At 39.4% G+C, this 15,693-nt stretch overlaps 3 protein-coding genes across 3 annotated transcripts; all 3 read left to right on the top strand. All coding sequences in view use genetic code 12, as the record gives it.

The window, feature by feature from the left end:
• Positions 1-690: 690 nt before the first annotated feature.
• On the top strand, positions 691-3,324 carry CANMA_000335 (uncharacterized protein; the record flags this gene model as incomplete). Its single annotated transcript, XM_051815513.1, has 1 exon — positions 691-3,324. The coding sequence occupies one exon, from the start codon at positions 691-693 to the stop codon at positions 3,322-3,324; it is 2,634 nt and encodes an 877-aa protein (XP_051674020.1).
• Positions 3,325-5,690: 2,366 nt separating this feature from the next.
• Positions 5,691-9,038, top strand: CANMA_000334 (uncharacterized protein; the record flags this gene model as incomplete). Its single annotated transcript, XM_051815502.1, has 1 exon — positions 5,691-9,038. The coding sequence occupies one exon, from the start codon at positions 5,691-5,693 to the stop codon at positions 9,036-9,038; it is 3,348 nt and encodes a 1,115-aa protein (XP_051674019.1).
• A 5,011-nt stretch (positions 9,039-14,049) lies between these two features.
• Positions 14,050-15,693, top strand: CANMA_000333 (uncharacterized protein; the record flags this gene model as incomplete). The annotated part of the gene is made up of 1 exon (XM_051815491.1): positions 14,050-15,693. A coding segment is annotated over one exon (1,644 nt), but the record flags the coding sequence as incomplete, so codon positions are not given.

The raw sequence follows: 15,693 nt of genomic DNA, 5'->3' as shown, positions 1-15,693 counted from the left end.
TGTTGCATTTTGATGATAGAGTTAGATTAAGCTCAAGTGGTCCAACTTTTTGAAAGTATTGGCCAATGAATACTCTATGATAATATCTACATAAATTGAATTCAATATATTTTTCTTTTCTAAGAGTTACTCGTATGATAAGTGCCGTTGGTGGGTGCCATTTCTCTAATATCGTGACCATTCTTTTTATCATACGTCCCATATAAATAAATGAGGATTAGATTCACTAAAAGTTGAAAGAAAATTGAAGGTCACTTTTGAACCCTGTAATAATGTAGTACGATAGTGACCAGATTTTATCTTTTGACTTTTGCATTATTCATTTTTAAAATCTTTGTCCGCCCACTAAGGTTCTATTCTACTTCTTTCTTTGGACAGTTTATGGTTTTGTGTCTTGTCTTTTCTCTTCTTCCTCTGGCTGCAAAACTCGAACAACTTTCAGTTTTATTTTAGAGTTATCGTTTATGTTTCTGCCACAAATGAAGTACTACTAGAAGCGGCTAAAGTACTCTTCGCATATATACCCATACTTTTGAAAGTCTACCAAGCGTATAAAAGTAGTATAAATAGTCAAGTAAACCATCTTTTGAACAAACCATTATTTTACCTTCACAAAGAAACTTTTGCTTTTGCTTCACCTTTGCTGCCTTTTAATCATCATCATCAAGAGAGAGACAACAAATCTTTGCAATGCGAGCATTCTCAAGAGTGATATTCTCTGCCTGGTTTCTACTCTCCACAGTTTGGAGTTTAGATATTACTAAAGACAAGATTGATAGAGGGACAATTACCATCAATAATGAGGATATTACTATACGTTCTGGGGCGTTTTGGTCTATTGTCAATAACGCTATAACAAGTTTTATTTCCAACGTCAACGTTGAACCTGGTGCTGCTTTATATGTGTCCAGTGTGTCTCTGCAAATTTCCTTGACAGCCACACTCTTGGGGGATACTTACTCCATTGTTAATGATGGTGTCATCTCTTTAAATGCTATCACCGGTGCTGCTTACTATTTTTTTGATATCATGGGTAAGTCGATGATTAACAACGGTGACATGTTTTTATCTGGTTCTGGTGACACCGCAACTACTGTTTACATGAAAGCAAACAATTGGCAAAATTATGGTTTGATCCAATTGTACCAAAAGAAGAGAACGTCTGGTGTTGTTTACTTGGGTAATCATGGATTGACTGCAAACAACAATGGTCAAATTTGTTTCTTTAACCAGCTTTGGTTACAAACCGCCAATGTACTTGGTACTGGTTGCGTTACAGCTACAGCTAATTCCTCGTTCTATTTTTCAAATACCGCTTTAACAATTTCATCAAATCAAACTTTCTATTTGGCAGATGGTTCTACATCCATTGTTGCATTAGGATCAGTCACACCTTTGACCTTCACAGTCAAAGGTTTTGGACAAGTTGATGGCGTTTCCAACAAAATCGGTTTAGCTGCTACACTTTATAATCCCAAGTCTGGTCAGAATCCGTGGTTGTATAATGCAACCACTGAGATTTTAACATTATACGTTGGTAACTACGTACAAAATTTCAAAATTGGTCCTGGCTACAACGATACCAAGTTCTCAGTTGTAACAGATAAAGCTCCAGGTTTGCCGGGTCCTGATTTGGGTTCCGTCATGTACAATGGTCCAGTCCCAAACCCGGGATTACCTGTGGAATGTAAACCGTGCAAGTCTATTCCGGCAATTCCGGGAATTGACGCGACTTCATACACCACGACATTGACAACAACATCCGCGGGCTCCATCTATACCGACAACGCCATTGTAGCCATCAGCACAAATACAAATGGTATATTTACCACTTCAACTGTAACAAGATACCCCCAACCGCCAACTTCTTTGTTTTTGTCAACATGGACAACTAGTCATGCAGATGGATCTTTGGAGACTGGATCAGGATTAGTAACACAATCAGGCACTTCATTCAGCACTTTGTTTACAATACCACCCCCAGTACAAACCAAATTTACGTCGACATGGACCACGACCCACTCGGACGGATCAGTTGAAACCGAGTCAGGCCTTGTTTCGCAGTCAGGCACTTCGTTCACCACGTTGAGCACTTTCGAACCAGCTGTTCAAACTGAGTTCACCAAGACGTGGACCACGACCCACTCGGACGGATCAGTTGAAACCGAGTCAGGCCTTGTTTCGCAGTCAGGCACTTCGTTCACCACGTTGAGCACTTTCGAACCAGCTGTTCAAACTGAGTTTACTTCCACATGGACCACGACCCACTCAGACCGATCAGTTGAAACCAAGTCAGGCCTTGTTTCGCAGTCAGGCACTTCGTACACCACGTTGAGCACTTTCGAACCAGCTGTTCAAACTGAGTTCACCAAGACGTGGACCACGACCCACTCAGACGGATCAGTTGAAACCGAGTCAGGCCTTGTCTCGCAGTCAGGTACTTCGCACACCACCTTGATAACGTATAGGATATCGTCAGAGGTTAGTTTTTATACAAGGTGGGTCAATTCCAGTTCTAGTGATATCCCTTATAGTGGAACAATTGGAGTATCCGAAGGGCCATCTAACCGGATAAGTTCGTGGCTTACAGTATCAGCATCGAAAGGGGGTGCTGATCCTAGTACATCTTCAAATATTATGAGCACTGAGAGTGTAACAACTGGAGTTGTCAGCACAGATGATGGTGTAACTGGTATAAAAAGTGAATCGGTTATTGCAAGCGTTAGAACAGTTGAGGTATCTGCACCTGGCCCAACTTCAGGAATGGCCACAAGTAATGAGAGTGATATGAGAGGGCCACAAGAGACCGGAACTTGTTCAGGAGATCTAGTTTCTAGTTCTAGCATTGATTCTGAGCCCATTGTCGGACCTGGTGTTGTGTTGTCTTTCCCAATTGGCTCGGTTGTTGCTACTTCTGGAGATAGTTCCCCCACTGACGTCAGCAATTCTTGCTCTGACATCCCTCGAACTGGTACTGTTGGTCAAACAGGAGAAGAAAACACAGGCGTTGCATCATTGGGAGCTGGTGCTGGTTTATCTGCTGGTTCAGCTGTTGGTTCTGGTGGTAGTGTGGGTGTTGCAGAATCCACAATGATGTCACAAACAAGAGGCTTACTCAGTGTCAACGAAGACCCTACAGCTGTTGGTATTGTAAGTGCTACAAGAACAGGATCAGTTACATCTACTACAGTTGGCAGTTCTTACGCTCATGTTACTGCTCCCACTGCTACAGCAACTACGTATGAGGGGTCAGCATCGACCTTGAAGATATCGTCAATCACAAGTTTGCTTTTATTGCTCATTTTTTCATTGCTTAGACCCTGAGAAAGCTGTTGCCATATGCTATCGGGTGCAACTAATTTTTTTCCACTTTGTTTCTTGCTCACACTACTTATATGGGTCGATTTTTTGCTACCACACGGCCTTTTTTGCGATCTATATTTTTAATTTGTTTCGGTTTATCAATTTTACTGTTGAAATACACAGTACTACTTGCTACAGTATTTTTTGAGGTTATTTTTAAATCATTCTTCACGAGCTATATTTTATTTTCGGTCTATTTTGGATTTAAGTTGCAATACTTTGTTCAAAATGTTATTAGTTTTATTTTATAATTGACAGGTTATTTGTTATGAGAAATAAGCTTTTCACTTTTCTTATTGCCACTGGAGCAATTAGCATTAGAAATAGACCCAAATTTACAAATTTGTGGTTTTGCAATCAAAAGTTTGCAAAGATTTTTCGTCAATGCGCCGAAAATAGCAATTGCATTTCCTTTTCTGAACCAAGACACATTCAAGTGTACATACAAAAGAAATAGGTAAAAGCTTGTCACTGCTTCTGTAAATGGACCCTGTAGGCACATTTTATTCTGAAACAATATCCTGGCATCCAGGTGCATGAGAAGCACTTCTAAGTGTTGCTCATAATAAATGGTATGATTACTGAACAATATTGGGTCTCAATTCCAGAGTTGTTGTACAAAATATCATAGCACGATACCATTTTGTACATAAAGGGCCGCAGCTGTCGAAAAAGAATACCTTCCAAAGAAGTTCAAAACCAAACTGCGGTCGTCTCTATTTGCACCAAAATAGGCTAACGTTGACACGAATCACTGCTTATGTTTAATTAAAATGAGCCCACCTTTTAATCTACACTCTCTATTTGGGTAACACCCTGCGCTAGGCAAAGTTAATGCAAGAATCCCTTAATGAGGCGGCTTGACGCGACAATTGTCGCAATCCATTTTTTCCCCCAATTAAATGAAAAAAAAATAAAAAAAACCAAGTATGTTGGACGTGTTGGCAATATTGTTCCACGTTTAATTGTACGTCATGTTTTGTTTTATGTCTACACTGATAGACTAGAAAAGCATGCCCCGATAAAACCATGACAAGTAAATGACGGGATAATGAATGTGTTGAAATTAAGTTGAAATCTGGTCAAAGAAAATCACAAAATGCCACGCAAAAAGACACACACCACAAGAACAACAAATTATGATACCTGATGGCTCATAGAGATTTGTCGAAACATTGACGAATTCGTCTAATCAAGATATGGCACCAGCAGCTAAAAAATTCTGCACACGCAGAAAAGCCAAGAAACGGTTGAGTGTAAATAAACAACCACCAAACGAAAACTTTTAAACTTTCGTTGCCTATGCTCTTCTTTATCTTCCTATTTTACTTCAATATTTGCTCATATTCAATGTTCAATGCATCGTCAAAAGTTGGAAACCTTGTCAATCGCAAACGCGTCATTTCACATCTTGTGCATATAAATGGGCTGAGATTGAAAAAAAATACGGTCTGTACTCATGGCACCAGTATGATAATGCATGGTATAAATAAATTTTGCCGTTTGAGATTGGTTACATTATTAGCTTGTGTTAAACAGCCGTTCATGTAAATATACCACCAAGTCCACAATGCTTTCACCTTAAAAAGATTGGAGTAACTTGAATTCAGAAAACGTCTCTCGACTAATGCCACGTTGAACTCAATGGCTTGGGAGAAAGGCAAAATTTTGACGCGTTTTTCAGAGGATATTATTTGAGCATAGTTGGCAAATAAGCACATGCATTTCAGGCATATGTTTGCAGTTGAATAATACAGAAGTTAGTGTTCCGACGATGAAAACACGTTTAGAGCGTTTCTTAACTGGTAGTTCATGCAAAGATGATTATTTCTATATGAAGAGATTTTTCGCCAAGTTGCTTTTTAATTGTAATTGATTGTTTTATCGTAACTAGTGTCTTTGAAAAAGTTGTTGTTATGATAGAAACTTTTGCAATCAGAATAGTATACTACTCGTTGATGCTTTAATGTCCGTTGTATCGTTTGCTTGTTCATGTTCAAAGCTATTTGATAACTAAAATTTAAACCTATTCTGCAAGCAAAATCTAAACCTATTCTGCAAGCAAAATCTAAAAATTAGACCAGACCCTGTTAGCCGGTTCATTTTCAAAAGAACTGACAATGAAGAAATGGGGCAACATTGCACTACACGAAGTAGTTATTTACTGGTATTGTTGTATTTACGGGAGAAATATATAAATAGCTGTTGACCATTCCCAAAGTATCACTTTTAAAGCGTCTTGAATCCAGAAAGAGACGAATTCAATCTAACTTGCTGCTTAATTTTGTTATCATAAAAAGCTACAAAGCCAAGCGAAAGTTTCACTAATGCGAATATTGTTAAGAGCTCAATTAGCATTGTGGCTATTCATTGTCACAGCATGGGCTAAAGATTTTAATGGAGGTACAACAGTTGATTGGGGTGTGCAAAATGTTGGTCTTGGTGATATTAACATTCACTCTGGTGCCATCTGGTCGATCATCAACAATGCAGCATCTAATTTTCATGGGAATATCAATGTTGAAGCAAACAGTGGTCTTTACGTTTCCAGTGTTACGCCTCGTGTTGTCTTGTATGCTACTTTGCTCGATCTGATCTATGGTTTTATTAACAATGGGGTTGTCTCCTTCAATGCAATCAAAGGTGCTCCCGGATACGTGTTCAGAATTATGGGTAACAAGTTTGAAAACAATGGTGACTTGTTCTTTTCAGCTTCAGGTGAAGGATCTATGGAGAGCGATATAAAGAGTACCGACTGGCATAACAATGGGTTGATCCATGTGTACCAGCTGATGAAAAGTGACAGTTACACATTATTGGGCATGGATGGAATGACAGCTACCAATAATGGCCAAATTTGTTTCACCAATCAAAACTATAAGCAACTCGCAAGCTTGATGGGAACTGGCTGTGTTACTGCACAAGGTAAATCTTCGTTTTACTTTATGAACACCAATTTACAAATTTCCGAAGGCCAAATATTTTACTTGACTAATGGTGAAACATCTATCATGGCCGTTGGATCAATCAACAATCCTCAGACTTTCCATGTAAGAGGTTTCGGAACAACCAATGGTCTTGCAAACAAAGTTGGATTGACAGCTACATTATCTTCGCCGGTGCCAGGAAGGAGCCCATTCGCCTACGACGCCGAGAAGGGTATTTTGACATTGTATGTCGGGTTGTACTCACAAAGGTTTGAAATTGGAACTGGATACGACTATACCAAATTCCAAATCGTTACTGACACAAGCAGAGGTTTGCCAGGCATATACTTGGGTGCTGTTCAATACAACGCTCCTCCACCAAATAAGGGCGTGCCTCCAGAATGTAAGCCATGTAAGGCAATACCTGGAATTCCCGGAATTGATCCTCAACCAGAACCAACCCTGTCAGTCGAGCCATCTCCTGAGACAACCATGAAGTCAACTATCAACCAATCTGATAACTCTGTTGCCCAGCCTGACACCCTGTCGACATTTGAACCAACAACCACGACCACGACAGGTACGACAACTACCACATTAACAACAGTAGTCACTACGACTTGGCTTGTGACAAAATCAGACGGTACAGTTGAAACGGAAACCGGAATTGTATCTGAATCTGATAGTTCATTGAGCACACTCACTACATTTGAGCCATCTACCACAACAATCACAGACACAACAACTACAACGTCAACAACAGTAGTCACTACAACTTGGCTTGTGACAAAATCAGACGGTACAGTTGAAACGGAAACCGGAATTGTATCTGAATCTGATAGTTCATTGAGCACACTCACTACGTTCCAACCATCGGTCTCATCTGATTTCGGTGCTTCGGATTCAGCAGGTAACCCAAGCGGAAACCCAAGTGGCGGTGTTTCAGAACCAACAGGTCCTTCGACACAGACTACTACCCAGACCACTACTACGACAGAAACAACAACAACAACTGTCACGACCACATGGACTGTAACAAAGTCAGATGGAACTGTTGAAACGGAAACCGGAATTGTATCTGGATCTGATAGTTCATTGACCACAATCACTACGTTCCAACCATCGGTCTCATCTGATTTCGGTGCTTCGGATTCAACAGGTAACCCAAGTGGAAACCCAACTGGCGGTGCTTCGGAGTCAACAGGTAACCCAACTGGCGGTGCTTCGGAGTCAACAGGTAACCCTACTGGCGGTGCTTCAGAGTCAACAGGTAACCCTACTGGCGGTGCTTCAGAACCAACAGGTAACCCAAGTGTAAACCCTACTGGCGGTGCTTCGGATTCAACAGGTAACCCAAGTGGTAACCCAACTGGAGGTACTTCAGAACCAACTGGCAACCCAAGTGGAAACCCAACTGGGGGTGCTTCAGAGTCAACTGGAAACCCAAGTGGTAACCCTACTGGTGGAAACTCAGAACCAACAGGTAACCCAAGTGGTAACCCAACTGGCGGTGCTTCAGAAACAACAGGTAACCCAAGTGGAAACCCTACTGGCGGTGCTTCAGAGTCAACAGGTAACCCAACTGGCGGTGCTTCAGAACCAACAGGTAACCCAAGTGGAAACCCTACTGGTGGAAACTCAGAACCAACAGGAAACCCAAGTGGTAACCCAACTGGCGGTGCTTCAGAACCAACAGGTAACCCAAGTGGAAACCCAACTGGAGGTGCTTCAGAACCAACTGGCAACCCAAGTGGAAACCCTACTGGTGGAAACTCAGAACCAACAGGTAACCCAAGTGGTAACCCAACTGGAGGTGCTTCAGAGTCAACCGGAAACCCAAGTGGAAACCCAACTGGTGGAAACTCAGAACCAACAGGTAACCCAAGTGGTAACCCAACTGGGGGTGCTTCAGAGTCAACAGGTAACCCTACTGGCGGTGCTTCAGAACCAACAGGTAACCCAAGTGTAAACCCAACTGGCGGTGCTTCAGAGTCATCTGGTAACCCAAGTGGTAACCCAACTGGCGGTGCTTCAGAAACAACAGGTAACCCAAGTGGAAACCCAACTGGGGGTGCTTCAGAGTCAACTGGAAACCCAAGTGGTAACCCAACTGGTGGAAACTCAGAACCAAGTGGAAACCCAAGTGGAAACCCAACTGGCAACCCAACTGGCGGTGCTTCAGATCCAAGTGGAAACGCAAGTGGAGCTGTTACTGAGACAGCTGGTAAACCTACTGGTCATGTATCTGAGCCAACCGGTGTTGAAAGTCGAACTACTGGAGCTAGCAATACAAGCGGTAGTGGAAACGTGCCTGTTTTATCGTCACTGATCGAAGCTGGTTCTGTTAGTGGTGATCATGGTTCGAATGGTGGTTCTGTAGCTGACAATGGGTCTAACTCCGGCCAAGGTGAAAATTCCGGATCCAACGCAGGTGCAGGTTCGAGCTCTAATAATGGTCTTGGCGATGACTCTGGATCCAACACAGGTGCAGGTTCAGGTTCAGATTCAGGTTCCAATACAAATGATTCAGGTAATGGTTCTAATGGTGGTTCAGGTCCTGATGCAGATGTTAGTGCTACGAGAGAAGGACAAGCTTCAACTACAGGCGTTACCGATTCAGCACTCTCATCACAAGGAAGTGAGTCTTCTCCTTCAAGTGTTACTACATACGAAGGTTCCGCTTCTATTACCAAGATATCTTCGGTGACCAGTATCATGATGTGCTTAGTGATGGTGGTAGTCTTTTAGTGTACATGACTGAGACAGTTGCGTATCTGAACTAACACACAAATATTCCTGAAGAACAGCTCCTTCTTGAAACTGTTGGTTTTTGTCAACGTTTCTATTGTTTCTTCTTTCATTTTGCCGATTGATTTTTTGTCACCATCCATGGTTTTTTGCAATCGGTGATTATTATTACTGCTAGTGCTTTTTTAATTTTCGGTCCTTCTATTTCAGACTTCAAGTATTAGTTTGAATTTTTAGAGTGTTAATTTTTGTCATAATTTTCGGTTATACTTTTTTAAATCATTTTCGGTCTCTAGTTTTTGCAAATATAGTTTAATAGTGTGTTTAAAACTATCTTTTACAAAATTTTGCAGTACAAATTGGTTTACTCAGACTAGGGATGAGTTTCCACTCTCACTATTAGAAAGAAAGTTTGTCGGACATTTCAGAAAGACCATTAGGCAGGAACAGCATACTGAGCATAATAATAAGTTTGAAAACAATCTCTTCAAAATACCATTTGGTGCATATTGTTGTAACAAGATTCGTACAGTAACACATAAACAACGAGTGATTTCATTGAAAGAGAGGAAAGGACAAAGCAATAGGAGTGTGGGTACTTTTTATCTCATTTTGCTGCAACTTGATCAAAATTCATTACACTTTAAAAGGTATTTCAGGACCGCTCGAAAGCAAACAGTAACAAATTAGATGTCAGTATTTCTCTGTAACTGGTCGTATGGTGTGGTAAAAATGCCATGTTCAGGAATTGTAGCTCCATTAAATAATACTGACACGAGACCAGAGTTAATTGTAAGTTGTCGAGTATCATAAGCTGTATTTTTTTCATAACTATTTGATGCTAAATATTTCTTGTAAACTCTGCCTGTCGGATATTTTTGAACTCTTTCATTTTATGAATAATTGTTGTATATTACTGTCTTGTAAAGCTTTACACTTGCATATGTAAGAAATTTCAAACTCCACACCTCAAAAGAAGAAAGGATGAGGATGAGAGAAGTTTGGGGGATTAGGGAAAAAGAAGAAGAGTTACGTATATGCGAAAAGGGCTATTATTCGTAAATTACCTTCAAGTGAAAAGCCTCAAAAATCACAAACAAGTTTTTTATGGAGTTAACAAGAAAGTTAGTTCGAAAAGCACGTTCAAAAAAATGCACCTCTTACAAGAAGAAGAACGTGGGAAAGGGCCCGTAGTATGGGCAGTACAAATTATCCTGCCCTCTAGATCTCAAATCAACCCAAAAATGTATGTGAAGTTCCTTGCCTTACACTTACCAACATAGGCATTTTTGATATTGAAGACATGCTTTTTCCTTTTCCTAAAGGAAGACAAAGAGAGGTACCCCACTTCAAGGGGGATTATCTCTCTTATACTTTACATAGAATAGCCTGTAATATGAATGGGAAAAGGTTGCATTTGTACCAAAAATCTGAAATGGCTCCAACTGCAACCAAAACGCAAAACAATAAGAGGGGAAGGCTTTAGTGCAATTAGAGTTTGAAAGTACCTTGTAGTTATTGGGTTTTGGAAGTTACCTAAAAGAAACGCCGTTTGGCCGTATATTGTTGTAAGGAGTTTCTTGCTTGTAGAGGTAGCCTCTTTTCAACGAACTTTGACAATATTTTATGGAGGCTTGAGTATCTTGCCCCTGGCTTGACGAGAATATACATCATAGTATATTCAGTTCTCTACACTACAGTAGAAGCCAGCTTAAGGTACAACTTAGTAGCTGCATTGAGCAATACCTGGATCTCGTCATCCCTTAGGTTTTAGTAAAACTTTTATTAAAAAAGAGGTTTCTATTTTTCTTACTCTCTTCCTCTTCTCCTTGTTCTGCAACTTTGTTTTGTGGAATGACGTGATCAACACCAACATGCGAGAGCGAGCGAGTACACGCGAGCTCGGGGTTTTCTTTACAGGGCTGTAAGCTGCATATTTGTTCTATTCAAAGGTTACTTATTGTCCGGAATTAAGCGGTAGTTTTGCAGTTCACTCCTTTTTTTTTTCCTGGTAATTTTTAGTCCCATTATATGTATTTAGATGATCAACTGTATAGAATGTTGACGTATTCGTGATACATAATCGGCTAAACTTCGGTAAGCAGGTTAGTATACAAATTCTGAACAGGTCGATATACATCTAGAATTCTAACAAAGAAGATGACGCAAGGAAGTCGCCTTACATTCAAAGAGTGTTTATATGTAGAAGGGGGTCAAGAACCCCATTGCATATTTGTGCAACTTGGTTTCGCTCTACTGTGTCTTTTAAATGTTCTGTTATCGACTATTGTAGATTTGTGGGTTAGTCATCTCTTTACTCTACTCTTCTAAAGAAAACACATTCCAAATGTGTAAGATGGAGATAAAGTTTGGCGCAGTTACGCGTTTTCGTTATGTGCACTACTCTTTTCCATGCAAACGTTTGATAACAGAAACAAAGAAACACACACAATAATCAAGTAGATGTAGTCCAAATGCATTTTATTTTTTCAAAACAATCAACTATATGACACACACTCATTGAAGAGAAAACATTGCAAAAGTACTAAAATTACAAACAGAAACAATATTTTACTCCTTCTTAGATTCAACAGTCTGATGCATTATATGTTGTACGTGTTGTCACCATCATAAGTTTTCTTTTCCCCCTTTTCATTCATAAAAATAATTCTGAAACTACAGTTGAATAAAGCCAGTAGTAGTAAGTCGATTTGTGCTCTATTGGTAAAAAAATTATACCATGGTTATTTTAACTTTATACTTTGCTAAACCCTGGGACAAAGAATTAATGATTACATGAACAAGAGAGAAACAAAAACTCGTTTAGGTAAAAAGCTGTAAGGGTTACAGAAACCCCGTTGAAAACTTTCTTTTTGACTTCCCATTTTCATTTTTGCTTTTTGTTTTTAGTTTTTAGTATACGGTTTTACAGTTTATATATATAAAAGCTTAACTTTGATAAGCTTTCATCAGCAGAACAATACTTTATTGTTCAGTCATCAATTTAACTTCATTGAAACATTTCCTGAGATAGAAACGACAAATCCTTTTGATGTCTGTTCTTAACAGAAATTACTATTAGATAGGTTAGGCATCAGCTATTATTATACTGTGCTTTAATTGTGACGTTAAAAATTGTAACAATTTAAGACAATAGGCATATTATTGTTACTCCCAGTTAATGCAGTGGAAAAGAGAATATTGAAACACAAACGCATAGCGGTTATATCTCTTTTACCCAAACGGGTATTCGAAGTCACCTTTTCGTCCAAAGTTTAAAAAAACAAGTAGAAATGTTTCCACAAGCATCATATGATGATAATTAGAGGTGAAATATGATATTGGAGAACCAATAACGGGAGTTTTTGTTTTCGTTTTTTGTTTCCATTACAAGAGGGTTTGAAATATTATTATTATTTCAACCCCCTCACTACAAAAAGAAGATTTTTGGAATAACAAATAGACAACAAATTTCACATTTAGGTAATAATAGCCAAAATTAAAACTATTTAGTAAATAACCTGCTTTGGTAATAAGCTCGATTCTACTGTTGAACTGGAGCAAGTCAATGCAAGAGACTTGTCGTCAAACATTTTGCAACCTTGACGTCACGTTGTCAAATTATCTTTGCTACTTTTTCTGTTGGCCTTGTGAGGGACTAGCTATAAACTAATAAAGTTTCATTTTTTTTTTGCTCTTTTTTTTAACCCTGTTCGTAAATGAATTACAATGGTTATGATATTTTGGATCTAATCTGGTGCAACCTGTGCTAAAGAAGAAAGACCATGGTTATGAGTATTCTGCAGTCTTTCTCCGACAAAAACAAAAACAAATTTTGAAAAAATAAATTATTGTCTGTAGCCATTCATGCGAATGATTTTCAAGCACGTTTATGACAAAAACCCACAACGCCTTACAATCAATTGCGTTACGAAAGATGTACAATTAGTTAAAAGTTCGTAAAACTTTGAACAATGCCGTGTTTTCACGGTTTTCATTGTTTTAAAATGTTTTGTTATTGTTTAGCATTTTTGTCAATAAACTTTTCATAATAGCTTCTTTCACTTTATGAAGGAAAGGATTTTAACAGGCCAAGTGTATATAAAATTGTCTTGATTTTGTAGGGCTATAGAGATTAAAGGTTTGGCATTAAACTTTGCTGTTTGCTTAAACCCCCTTGCCCCAATTTCGAAGTATGTAGACTTCACTACTTTACCACTAATACAAATGTTGTCAGAAAAACAAAATTAACTCTACACTAGGAAAACATAAGCGCCAATCTTTGAGTTGCCTCACACTCTTTGCGAAAGTGTTGTGTCATGCTTTTAAAAAATTTACAATGCAAGGGTTATACCAAAGGTAGTGTAGAGGTTTCAGATGCAACGGTTACACTCCAAAAGACGTGCAAAAGCTTTCAATAAACATACGGCTACAGAGTCACTTTCTCAAGTGTTTTTCATCAAACAATGTCAGGAAATGGTTTTACATGACGGACTTAAGAGAAGGAAAAGGGTTATGTGACCAAGAAAATAAATTGAGTTTGTGGAAGACTCCAAAAAACTAAAATAACCCTCTTTTCACATTTGTGTTTGTTCTATTCAATTTTCTTTTTTAATTATTTTTTACCCTCTCCAGTTTTCATCATCTGGGGCACATAAAAGTCTATAAACTACGAGAGGAGTTCAGTTTTTTAGTAATTGTACAGCTAAACCTTAAAATGGGTTTGGAGAGACTTTAATTTCTTTTTTTTTTCCTATTTTCAGTTTTTTCGTGTTTTGAGTTATCAAATTAATCTTACTCTTCAAATAGGAGATTGTATAGCACTAGCACTTACATCAAGTTTGGTTAACGCCTATCTCTACTTAAAAAAAAGTTGGTAATATTTCACTCCATTCCCTCTACTCGACATTTCAACATATATATAGAGCTTGTATACCCTGTCTAATTTGAATTCCCTTCATTGCAAAATTTCTTTCTCCATATTTCTTTTTGCACCCATAAAAGACAACCAATGTTGATATTGAAAAAGTTACATTTGATATTCTGCTTCTTAGTTGCTGTAGCGCTGGGTTTGGATATAACGGAAAACACTGTTGACAGAGGTACCATAAGCTTGAATGTCGGTAATATTAACATTCATTCAGGCGCTTACTGGTCTATCATTGACAATGCCATTTCTGCGTTTGTTTCAAGTTTAAATGTGCAATCTGGTGCCGGTCTTTACATTTCTAGTACTTCACCATTACTTTCATTGCAAGTTACTTTGTTGGGATTGCTCAACTCCATTACCAACAACGGTATTATTTCATTCAATTCAGTTGCTTCCTTGACATCGTCAACTTATAACCTTGTTGGTTTATCATTTCAAAATAATGGTGAAATGTATTTGGCTGCTTCTGGAATTTTACCCAGTAGCATGAGTATCACCGCATCCAGTTGGACAAATACTGGTTTACTTGAATTTTACCAAAATCAAAGAAATGAAGGTACAGTTAGTTTAGGAACAACTTTGGGAAGCATTACCAACAATGGCCAGATTTGTTTTATCAACGAGGTGTATCAACAAGCGACAACAATTGCTGGTACTGGTTGTATTACTGCTGATAAAGATTCCTCCATTTACATTTCAAATGCACTCTTGCTGGTTTCCACGGGGCAAACTTTTTACTTGGCTGATGGTGCTTCTTCCATGATTGCACAGGCAATATCTACGCCACAAACGTTCAACGTGCGTAACTTCGGTCAAGTCAATGGGGTTGCAAATAAAATTGGATTAACAATTCCGCTTTTTTCGTTGACTGGAAGCGCATGGTCGTACAATTCCGCTACTGGTATTTTGACGTTGAGAGGAGCAGGTTTGTTGCTGCAATATTTCAACATTGGTACTGGGTATGACTCTTCCAAGTTTCAAGTTGTGACTGACAGTGGAGCTGGCTTGCCTTCAACTCTCTTAGGATCAATTCAATATAATGGTCCTGTACCTAACCCAGGATTGCCAAGTCAATGTCGCGTTTGTAAATCGCTACCAGCAATTCCTGGCGCGCAACCTACTGAATACACAACTACAATTACAACAACCAGTGGTGGACAAACGATAACTGAGACAGGAGTTGTGGACATTACTACCGACACCAGCGGCTCATGGTATACAACCACTTCTATCTTCCCAACCAGTTCTACGTTGACCACCGAGTACACTACCACCTGGACTACCACCAAGTCAGACGGATCAGTTGAGACCGACTCTGGTATTGTATCGCAGTCTGGTACCTCCTTAACAACCATCACGACTTTCCCACAGCCAGTGCAAACGGAATACACTACCACTTGGACTACCACCAAGTCAGACGGATCAATTGAGACCGACTCTGGTATTGTATCGCAGTCTGGTACATCGTTGACCACCATCACGACTATCCCACAGCCAGTGCAAACTGAGTACACTACCACCTGGACTACCACGAAATCTGACGGATCAGTTGAGACCGACTCTGGTATCGTTTCGCAATCGGGTACCTCCTTAACAACCATCACGACTTTCCCACAGCCAGTGCAAACTGAGTACACCACCACCTGGACTACCACCAAGTCAGACGGATCTGTTGAGACCGACTCTGGTATTGTATCGCAGTCTGGTACATCGTTGACCACCATC

Source organism: Candida margitis (assembly GCF_024628925.1).
Source record: "Candida margitis strain CBS 14175 chromosome Unknown scaffold73, whole genome shotgun sequence".
NCBI lineage: Eukaryota > Fungi > Ascomycota > Pichiomycetes > Serinales > Debaryomycetaceae > Lodderomyces > Lodderomyces margitis.
This window is presented reverse-complemented; position numbering and strand designations above follow the sequence as displayed.